The sequence below is a fragment of the Acanthopagrus latus genome, chromosome 7, assembly GCF_904848185.1.
Source record: "Acanthopagrus latus isolate v.2019 chromosome 7, fAcaLat1.1, whole genome shotgun sequence".
Lineage (NCBI taxonomy): Eukaryota > Metazoa > Chordata > Actinopteri > Spariformes > Sparidae > Acanthopagrus > Acanthopagrus latus.
Window position 1 is genome coordinate 13,602,134 of NC_051045.1, and position 11,249 is coordinate 13,613,382.

The following is an 11,249-nucleotide window of genomic DNA, read 5'->3' on the forward strand; positions in this document are numbered from 1 at the left end:
ACACAGTGGTGGTACCATATCACAATTTAATTCTGTAGTACTTGCAACAAAGTACTTAAAACAGTGACGGTGCTCCCACTTGTCAGTATTCTTTAATATTCAAGATATCAAAAAGAGTACGACAAAACATATATTGTACAGTAGCCCCTTAAAATACATGGAAATAAAAACAAGACTGTGTCAGTAAATCAGAATGACAGCAAACATCAGCAGTAGCTTGGTTAGTAGAATTTAGCCAAGCCAAGTTATTGGCCAGACTTGAAAGTTTTTCTTGTTATTGAGTTGCTTAATGAATGTAAGTTCTCTCTTTTAATTAGGTGTTAGGTAACTGCCTCACAGGTTACAGAATTAGCTCGAAGGAGAATTGGCAACATCTTCTCTCGGGACCAGCTTCAGCTTGATGGGATTCTTGGGTGTGGTGAATCCATCACTTCCCAACTCCAGTGGGATCTAGGAGGACAAGACATGTGTCACAAGTGAGCCCTCTAAACACTGAATCACACAGAAAAACCTGCCAGACCGTAACATGTCTTCTTACATCTGTCTCTTTGCAGGTGACAAAGGTGAACCTCTGCAGGATCTCCACTAAGGCCAACTTCATCATCAAGAGAGCAAATCGCATGCCAATACAGTTCCTTGGCCCAGCTCCAAAGGGGAGGAATGCATAAGGATCGATGTTGCCTTTGTTCTCTTTGCTGAACCTGAAAAAGATGAACAAATATTTTAAGTTGATGACCAAATTTGGGTTGAATCTGACCTTAAACTGCCATTGGTCTTTGAGTATACCTTTCGGGTTTGAAGGCATCAGGCTCAGGCCACAAAGAAGGGTCGCGGTGCAGAGTGTAAATTGGAACCATGGCGACGGTTCCTTTAGGTATGGTCAGACCATTAATTTCCACAGAGGCCTTTGATACTCTCTCTAACCGATTAGCAATAGGATACAGCCTCATTGACTCATTGATCACCATTTCAATGTATTCCATCTGCATCAGGGCTTCATAGGTCAGCTTACCCTGAAGGGAGGTACAACATATAGTATTTATTTGTAAGTAGCACAGAACCAGTTGCTGCATTGAATATTTTCAAGTGAGAAACAGTTTGTCCTCCCTTAAAGACTTGTATAATGTAATGTCGGTCTATTCTGCACATGCAACATCTATTTCACATCTGTCTGTCCAGGGAGAGGGATGCCTCCTCTGTTGCTTTTCCTGAGCCTTTTTTCTTCCATTTTGTAACAAGAGACATCACGTCCACACAAACTGGACGGACGTGAGGTCACAGTGACCTTTTTGACGTCTTTACTACAAAAAAACAAATCAGTTCATCCCTGCGTTCCCCCAAGGTGTCTGAAAAATTGTGTTCACGAGAATGGGATGGACAGACAGACAGATGAAAAACCCCTTAACACATAGTCTTCTGCAGCAGCTGTCGCCAGAACCAAAACATAAGAAAAATACTCAAGTGACCTTATCGGGGAAGGTTTTGTCAATTTCTTGTTGCAGGATCTTCTGGATCTCAGGGTTGGTTGCCAGCAGGTAGGATGTAAACCCCAGTGTGCTGCTACTGGTTTCATATCCAGCAAAGATGAATATCATGGCCTGAGAAAGGATCTCATTGTCAGTCAGCCCTGCAACACAAAGACACCACGATTAAACTATACCATCACGTCAATCAAGTAACACCTCCTAACTTTGTTGTCTGGAGAGTCTCAACAAGCATCAGCTTGTTGACTGAGCAGTCTTTACTTCATTCAGTCAACTTGAACTTTACCTTCCATGATCTGACTGGACGATTACGGCTCTCAGTGGGTCGTCGCAAGTCTTTAACCCAGATTTTAAAAACGGTAAAAGACGGTGACTTGAAACAATATCAAAGTTCTTATAAACTGTCAGCCAAAAATTCTGGACATCCCAAGATGGACTCCCTGTAGTTTTGCTGACTGGTCCAACACTTTCAAGACTTTTCAACCTGATTGTTTGTTAGACTTCGGCAGTCAATGGCTAGCTGCTGTTGGCTGACAAAGACACCCCATGAAAAGCATTCATAGGACAATATTTGTAAGATGACATTTAAAGGAGTGACATTTAAAGGAGTGACACCTCAGCCATGACTTCAGAGAAAATCACAACCGTTACTTCCATCTCTACCTTTTGTGGAATTTGGATCCGTGTGGTTGCCCTCTGAAATCTGAGCTTCAACCATTAACTGCATGAAGTCCACTCGGCTCTGCATGAGAAAACAAGTGGACATCCTATTTCAGTTGGCCTTAAGGAAAAGATTATGAACACAGAATGTAATAAATTGGCCAACAACAAACAGGCTATCAAATCCATTGTAGCTGTACACTGTAGGCACGTACTTTGTGTTGACTCTCATTCCGGTCTGATTTGATCTGCTTTAGAAAGCTGTAGAAGAAGTCCAACACTTGAGCGGGGAAGAAGGACACATTCAGCTTCTCAAAAAATGGCAGCGTGAATGGGAACAGAACTGAAATGAATAAGAATTGAAAAGACATCATTAACTCAGCGTTCCAAATGACAAGACAGACACTCTGGTTGGAGTATAATGTCTGACATACCCGCGAACACAAGCAAGGGATTCAGAAAGTTGAACTTGACCATTTTCTTAATGTTTGCTACAAAAGGGTCAGAGGGATGGTTGATGGAATCGATGTCCACACTGAAGGCAGTGCTGGTCACAACATCCATACTGTAAGGTCCAAATACTCTGCAGAAAGAAAGCTAACATGTAACTTCAATTAACAGTTTCAAGAAAAAGATGAAGGGTCCAAAAAAAAAGTCATGGTCCAGGGTGTAGGATTCAAAGCCATTCAATCATAGTCATGTTTTTATTAGTGTATAATCACCTAAAAATACAAATTTGTTGGGTTTTTGGGGAGGATGAGGCGAGGGTTTTCAGATGGTTGCCATCCTCAATGCTCGAAACCACTAATTCTTACACACTGGACCTTCCAAACCATCCAAATGTCGTTGTGAGGAAATTGTTGTTTCCTATTTACTTGTTAGCACAAATAACAACATCAGTTGTCAGAAGTGAGTTATTCCGAGCCCAAATCTCCTCACAAACAAGACCATTACTCACTCTTTAACCTCGATGACTTCGTCCACCTCAACTTTCTTTTGAAGACTCCTCATCAGGTTACCCGAATTCTGCAGCATTATCGAGTACATCTGCCCCAAAGGTGAATAGCAAAATATGAAATCATTAAATGTCTATGCATGTGAAAAAATGGTGCGCATTAAAAACATGTAACAAGGAAACCTATTATGTTATATATGTTCTTGTCCATGAACAAGATCTTGAAGGTTATAAAGCCCAAAATCCACGCCATGGGTGCTCTTCTCAGCCAAAGAAAAATACTGTGTCTAAAGTGCCTCAGTAGTCAATAGTTGGTAGTCCCACCTTTAACACCATGACTTCTTGACATCACACTACATCACCTTGTCACAGATTTGGATAATCTACATCTATATTCACGTTGGAAGTGAAGCTAACTGGAAGCCTAAAACTGACAAAGCTGACAAGGTGAGTGGTGCTGGCTCAGGCGCGTGTGACCTGACCAATCACAGCAGACTGGGCATTTGAGGGGGGAGCCCTCAAGGGACAGGAGCTATAACAGATTGTTTCAGACGGGGTTGTGCCGACAGTGCTGCAGAACTGGATAGTATGAGAAAATTGGTCTGGTTTTGAGCATTAAAAAATTTAAATTTATTCTAGTAGTGACCCAAAATAAATTAACCTATTAATTAATATAATTAGTAGACAGCATAAACAGTAGTGTTTTTCAAACCTCCTTCAGTCGTCCACTGGTGAATGATGGAGAGAGTACACTGCGAATCCTCTTCCATTCTTCATCTTCAAGTACTGACACAGCATCACGCAATGGTCCATTAAGGCCGAAATCCTAAACCGCACACATGCACACAGGATGCCTTTTGACATTGTGATTTTTGATTAGCACTGAAGTATTAACTTGGGAAACTGTCCCTGGTCTTTTTTTTCTTACCCGTCTGTTAGTGAAGACAGAATAACACTCCTTAACCAAGATTGTTTTGATCATAGCTGTGTCCATTATGGCCAACACAGGCTGCCTGCCATCGTACAACCTTGTAATGCAAAAAGCAGACATTTGTAGGAACTCAGTCACAGCCTGAAGCATTGCATGAAAAATGTGCACTCTGAAATACTCCCTCTTCCTTAATAACAAACAATATGAGCAAACACACTCACCCCCACGTCTTTCCATATTTCTGATAGCATTCTGTATCAAAATTGTGGACGCCCTAAAAAAGAAAATAAGAGATAAAAGGTATCAAATCAGTCAAAACAATGATCAGCAGAGTATCTGCTCAAATCACTGTACCAATCACGTGTCTCACCTTTGTGTATTCCAAAAAAGTCCCAATAAACGGCCAAGGTTTGGGCCCAGGGACACCTATTTTCTTGAAAAAGCCATATGGAGCATATCCATATCTGAGAATCAAAAGCAGGATTAGAGAACTGACACCAAATCCATCTGTTATTCCAAGTTATTTCATCTGCCCCGCCGTTCTTTCGTAACATTCCTCTGGGCTTGAATCCTTTTTGTGCTTTGTCTTTGTGTTTCTAAGCATTCAGACCTGCAGCGCAAAGCATTATCAGGAGAACTGATAAAACTGCCTGGTAGCCATTTTATGACAAGGATTCTACAGCTCAGGCTTTATGTCGTCTTAGAGTTAGGATATCTATACATCGTGACACGGCAAAACTGTCATCTCTACCTGCTTTAAAAGGCTGTATTACAGTAAACTGCTGTCATTTTCTGAGTGCATCAGACTGCACAACTGGTTCTAATACTCGTACCCACTTTGTCATTACATCCCCACTTCTAATGATAATTGATCAGAAATCTCATTGTGTTAATATTCTAGTCTATTGACTTAGCACCAATACTTATTCCGACAATATTGTCACGATATCAATATCGAAGTAGGGCCTTACTGCCAAGTCCTTACATTCATTAAGTCCTTTGGAGAAGATTTAAAAAATGATGAGGTATATATTGTATTTGCATAGTATTGTGATACTGTTTCAAGGCCATTGGTCAGCCAAGCCCCAGGCTCATGTTATCTTTTGTTGGGCAAGTCAAGTCACGTCACTTCCCCTCCCAAGGATTCTTTAGATTCTTCTTCTGACATTGAATTGTATTAGTATCATCACTGATCATCAGCTAAATAAATGTAGTAAAAAAAAAACAAGTCATTTTATTAAAGCATATTTATATCTTAATTTCTTCAACAGCTAAATAAACAAATAAATCCAGGCTAAAAAAAATGGAAAATAAACTTTAAACATCAAATGAAAACAGAATTAAGTCATCATGGCTCAAGTCAAGTCTTTCACTTCCAAGTCCAAGTCCAGTCTCAAGTCATTTATCCCTGTCATGTTACAGGTCATCTATAAGGTGACTTGAGAGGAATTAAGTCCACATTTCTGTTGTTCAGAGGGAACTGGTTTTATATTTTAGATCTCGTCAGAGGAAAAAAAAAGTCTATTCTGCGTGCAACCTTTAAGTTAATAGCGATCCAAACCTGCCTTGGTGCACCCACACAGGTGCAGTTCCACTCTGGGACAATGTTGACTTTTGCCTTGGTTTACAGTGCAAGTAATGTGACCTGCTCATTTATTTAACTCTTTGTGTGGCTGCCGCAGACGTTCAGTCCAATAACAATCACCACGTATTACGTAATAGAGTTTGTCGTTTGAGTTGATGACGTCAGCACCGTCCTGTTGACACCGGCTCTAACAGAAACCCGCAGAACTGGAATTACACGGTGAATATGAAGTGTTTCGGATTTCTTGTTTCGGATATACTATTACTTACTATTAGTATTACTTACTATTCGGATGCGTTTTGGTTTTTTTTTTAAATCAACTATCGCTTCATCCGCTGACTCGTCGGTTTTGCGACAGTTTTCACGCTTCTTACTGCGCACAAACTCCAGCCTGTTAAGAGATTTCAATCTTCACCTCCACACACAATACGAACACAAAAGAAAAGAAAAGAAAAGAAAAGAAAAAAAACACACTTACACTGCGATCAGACTGATGACAATTGCTATTAAAGTCCAAGTCTCGATGGAGAAATCGGGATAGAAGCCCATCTTTGCTGAACTCCCGCTGACTTCAGTGGACCACCTCCCTCCTCTCAGAGTATTTAAGGCCCGGCCAGAGGCGGGCCTAAGCGCTGGAAAACATGCTGGCACCTGCTGGGTGGTCATTACGCAACATCTTATCTTTTTTCACTTAGTCCCGAAGGTCCAGTCCATGGCAGATGTACTAATGTGCTGGGCAACTGAAGGTAGTGACCATTCACCTACTAAATAACTTTTAGACTTTTACCTTGTCATCTGTAAAGGATCTGAAATTTAAAAAAAAAAAAAAGTCCTGACAGAGTAATATTCTCTAATATTCGCTGCCTTTTCATCAGGACATGAGATATTAGCAACATTTTTTTTATTATCGAAGGAACAAATGTACATTTAATCGTTTTAAGTCCCCATTTTAAAACCACGATAAATGAGGTACGTTAGTGTTTGTCTGTGGGATAAACTGCTGAGTCACTATTGTGTTTTGGTGTTCAGCTTAGGGGAATGGGAGCATGGGGCGAAAGAAAGAGTGAAAACCCCTGTGTTTCAGCCCCTGATTTGACTGAATGATTCTTTTATTCTCTCTTGGCTCAGGTCAAAGGGACATAGTAGACGCCAAGTGTTTCATTTTTTATTTATTTTTTTGCAAACAAAACAAAGGCAGTGCTGTAGCCTGCTGTTAGAGGAGCAGTGAATATGAATAATGACACACAAGCAAGGATCAGCCAGATATTCTTCTTTGAGTGTTCACTGGCCTTCTGTCAAACACGCCCTTCTCATAGCCGACATTTGGACTTGATATAGTAGGAAAGGCTCAGGTGGGACCGATGACATTTAACGGAGGCAGGCGCAATGGCGAGACCCCGACACTGAAGCAGTTATATGGCATTAAACCACGTTCTACACCTGTGTTTTTCCTGATTACGACACGTCAAAATGTCCTTGATAGAGCAACAGAACCCAAGAAAAATGGCCACCCGTTTGTTATGTAATCAACAAATCACCCTGTGCTTCATAGAAGCAGACTTGACAGACTTATTAAGGCTTAAGAAAATTACCACGTCCAGAAGTGGTGACAAATGAACAGAAGAGGATGCACAACTTTCCAATTAATTCAGGAGTTGACTCATATAGACCTATAAATCACGTGTAATGTTTGCTTTTTGATGGATTACACTTGGCTCTTAATTCTTCTTCTGATTTCCCTGCATGCATTGTTTCTGTCTGGATCGAATGTTAATGCCACAGATTTGCCACTTTTTTAACAGTCTGTTGTCGTCAACTTCCTGTCCATGCGGAGCCTGAGGTAAAGGAGGTAAGAAGTGAGATAATTCCCTGTTGACCTTTAGTCGTATGCATCACGCTGTATTTACTGCTGACAGTTGTTTCTCTGTACAGTTTATGGCTGCAGTGATGGCTTTGGCTTGGTCAAAGGTTTTATGCACAATTACAGGTGATTGGTAAGTTGAGCTGCTTGACTTTGTATAACTGTATTTAGTGAGAGAGATCTATTGGTAAAGTGACAGAGTTACTCCCCACTGACTGTTTGAAAATAGACTAATATGTATGGTGGCCCTGAAGGTCAAAACACACACAGCATTACAGAAAAGCATTTTTTTTTCTTTTTTTTTGTTTTTTGGTAATGTTGTTATGTTTTGTGTTATGTTGTCATGTTTTGTGTAGTGTTGCTGTGTAATGTTGTTATGTTTTGTGTTATGTTGTCATGTTTTGTGTAGTGTTGCTGTGTAATGTTGTTATGTTTTGTAAAAATGCTGTGTTTTCCGTAATGTTGTATTTCTGGAATGTCGCCGTGTTTTGTGTAATGTTGTATTTCCAGTAATGTTGTTGTGTTTTGTGAGATGTTGTGTTTTTTGGTAATGTTGTCATGTTTTTTGTAGCTTTGTTGTATTCTGTGTAACGTCTTTTTTTCGGTAATGTTGCTTTCTGTTAAAACAAACAAAAAAATCTGTTTTGTTCAATGTTGATGTTGTGATGTAGTCGTGTTTTATAAAGTGTTGCATTTTCTGTGATGTTGCTGTGTTTTGACCTTCAGGGCCACCGTAAATATGGGCCCAGCAGGAGCACATATGATTGCATTATACTTTTAGTTATACTTTCCTAAATTCTTCCTCGGTCTCTGTTTCTCTCTCATTTTCTCAGGTCATAAATTATAGATATGCGCCATATATCCTGGTCCCAGTGGTGTCACAACAATATGTAAATGACAGCTGGAAGTGGCAGCTGAAAAACAGCAAATGTACAGCTAGGTGTCTTCTCTGCCTGGTTTAGGCACAGTGAGACACAACAGGGGAGCCGACCTCTAAAATATGCTGACAGTCGGCCTCAGTATCTGCACAAAAAACACAATTGGCCACTCTCTGGTCGATGCATGAAGCGTACGTGACCGCAGCTGGATAGGAAGACGGCTTTCGCGATCATCTTTGCTACAAGCAACAGCAGCATTTTCTTGTTTAACCTATGTGGACGTCACATCTGTCACTGTTTCCCGTAACTCTCGCTAGTTGCCTGTCGTCCCCACACATCCATTTTTTTTTTTTTTGCGTCCTTGATTGGAGAAGTAAATAAATAAACAAAACAAAACCACCATCAAGAAGCCACAAAAAGACGGGCCCCGCTGACAGGCCCATTGCGATGTGAGGAGGCCGCCTCTGGCTGTGGCTGGGTCAGCTGAGAATAAATAGAGTTGTTTTTCTCATTTCGTCTCTCGTATTTCTGTGATCCCGTGTGAATGAATCAATGTCAACACTCTGCGTGTGTGTGTGTGCGTTTGCGTGTTACGTGCCCACAATCTTGCAGATGCCTGTCTGCCTGCAGCGCTACTACACTGAGCAGCGCTGCCTCTGCTGCTGCTGCTGCTGCTGCTCTCGGTTTGCCTCAGATCAATCTTGGAAAGATGAGTTTCAAAGTAGTAGTGGAGAGAAGGCCATGAGAGACAGATACGGTATTGAAGAGAGGCCATGAAGAAACAAGAAACAACCAGTGATGAAGTCTGAGCACAAAGCAGGCAGGGAAGACTGAGAGTAATGCGCAGATATGTCAAACAGACCGGAATTTCTCCAGAGTTCAAAGCTAACATTTCTGACAAGTTGTTTCAAGTCGCTCCTGGGTGCCCTGCCAGTCAGTATTCAATTACACGCCTTAATGCAGTTCAACATTCAGTACAAGTTGAAGATGGGAGTCATTAGACTGCAGTTACACAGTTTTTGATGCCATTCTGACGGTGGGGGGGGGGGGATTAAGAGGTGTGTAATAGCAGCTGGGTGGCTGATGCATCCTCCAGATGTTGTCTGGGAAATGGTAATTGACCTGCTAATGAAGTCTGGGCTCCTCCTGTCAGCTCTGAGCCTCAGAGAGCCTGTGACATTGGAAGGGACACCTGCCTATCTGCCCAGATGACAGCAAACCTGAGTTGTAATGAGACACACAGCAAACTGACCGCAACCATCTCTTTCTCTCTCTGCCATACACACACATTTCTGCATGAATAAACTGAATAAAACCATGCTTTTTTTTTTTCTTTCTTTCTTTTTTTTTTTTACTCTTTGGTCACTCTCACAAATACCACACATAAAGTAACAGAGATGTCAGATGTTAATTGCACTCTCCTGCAGTCAGCCTCGACCGCCGCGGCCTGCCTGGTCATTTGGCGGACGGCCTGGTGAATGTCACCTTCTTCTTCTTTTTTTTTTTTTTTTTTTTCAGCAGCGAGTGTGTGCGGCCGTGTGGGTGTTTGTGCATGGTGAGTCATGCTGGGCAGAGATGGGAATATCTGGCCGCAGCTGCTGGACAGGAGGACGAGATGTTTTAGATTGCAGCATGGAGAGGAGGCAGATGACCGTTATTGCCAGGTAGTTTTTTTTTTTTTTTTTGAAGGGGAGAGCAATGTCACTTCATGGGAGAATCATCGGCTCAGAGGCACAGCCGAAAAGCCAGTCCGGTCAGCACTTGAAACAGATAATGTTTCATTATGACTGCTTTTTAGTTTTTTTTTTTAACTTGCATATAATTCTCATCACACTCTGGCCGCATAAGACCTGGCTGCGTTCACCAGCAGAGGGCAGCGCAGGGTAACATTTGTGACAGTCACATCAGACAGCAGGAGAGCAGGTGGAGATTAAGATGTGAGCGGCCACTCTTCTTTCATAGATAACCTTTCATCGCCTTTTAAAAGGTCATATAATGCGGTGCCTTATTAATTTTACAATACGCTCGCCCACTCTATCACAATTCGCTCTGATGAAATGAAATGATGAGACGCACACTTTCTAATCAGTGTTCTTTAGCTTCCAGCAGCTCATTGCTCCGTGCTTCTGTAGATTCCCCCTGCAGGCCGCTGTACCTTTTGCCAATTATTTTTAGTCCTCTGGGAATTAGTCTGGCTGCACAACCCCGACAGCATCAGTGTCCAGTGGCGGATGGTAACTAAGCACATTTACTATACTTCCATTGTGTGCCACTCCATGCTCTACCCCACTGCACTTCAGGGTCAAATATTGTATTTTTTTCCTTGCCTTAGCTTATCTGACAGCTGGAGTTGCAATTCAGAAATGTCTGATGGGATTATAAAGTACAACGAAGATTATTCTCCAACCTTTTCCACTCGCGACCTCTTAAATAATTCAGGTTTGGAGTTGGTACCTCTTGAAATACTTTATTGTGAGTTGTTAGCAGCTGCACACACATGCACATTTTGAGTTTCACTTCTAAACTTCGCACACCATTTTATCTAAATCAAACTTGAACTTAACGCAACATGAAGTCACTTTTTTACCCTTAATATGAGTTAGGATAAGGCTGAGATCACGGCATCATATACACGTTTCCTAAGATAGAACGTTTTTCAACACAAAACTATGTTGTTAAGTAACGATTTTTGTTTGCAGTTTGCGCCTACATTACATCTGACAAATTGTTGCAGACCTGATATATTTATGACCATATTTACGAAACTATGGGGGGGCTCAAAATGCCGGTTTCTACATAATGCTGCTTTAACCATCAGTTAATGTAAACATTTAATCACACACATTTTATGACAATTTCAAACTTAATTTTACCATAATTTGAACAAAGCTTTTT

The 11,249-nt window shown here is 41.2% G+C and overlaps 1 protein-coding gene and 1 long non-coding RNA gene across 2 annotated transcripts; one reads left to right on the forward strand and one right to left on the reverse strand.

Moving 5' to 3' along the window:
- Positions 1–307: 307 nt before the first annotated feature.
- Positions 308–6,245, reverse strand: LOC119023388 (cytochrome P450 3A27-like). The gene is made up of 13 exons (XM_037105282.1): positions 6,094–6,245; positions 4,401–4,494; positions 4,252–4,304; positions 4,028–4,127; positions 3,812–3,925; positions 3,103–3,191; positions 2,579–2,727; positions 2,360–2,487; positions 2,148–2,226; positions 1,467–1,627; positions 787–1,013; positions 539–701; positions 308–450 (listed from the first exon to the last, which is right to left on the reverse strand). Exons 1-13 carry the CDS (start codon positions 6,162–6,164, stop codon positions 349–351), a joined length of 1,530 nt encoding a protein of 509 aa, XP_036961177.1. The 5' UTR covers positions 6,165–6,245; the 3' UTR covers positions 308–348.
- On the forward strand, positions 6,229–10,147 carry LOC119023389. Its single transcript, XR_005076252.1, has 4 exons — positions 6,229–6,361; positions 7,418–7,464; positions 7,548–7,609; positions 8,310–10,147. It is a non-coding gene; the product is annotated as an uncharacterized LOC119023389 (long non-coding RNA).
- Positions 10,148–11,249: the final 1,102 nt, after the last annotated feature.

Bases quoted from the DNA above. Each gene is read 5' to 3' on its own strand.
- LOC119023388 (XM_037105282.1), bottom strand. From the start codon at position 6,164: ATGGGCTTCTATCCCGATTTCTCCATCGAGACTTGGACTTTAATAGCA. The intron at 4,495-6,093 runs GTAAGTGTGTTT...TTTGATTCTCAG, and splicing joins GTCATCAGTCTGATCGCAGT to ATATGGATATGCTCCATATG. The intron at 451-538 runs GTAAGAAGACAT...TTGTCCTCCTAG, and splicing joins TCACCTGCAAAGAGACAGAT to ATCCCACTGGAGTTGGGAAG.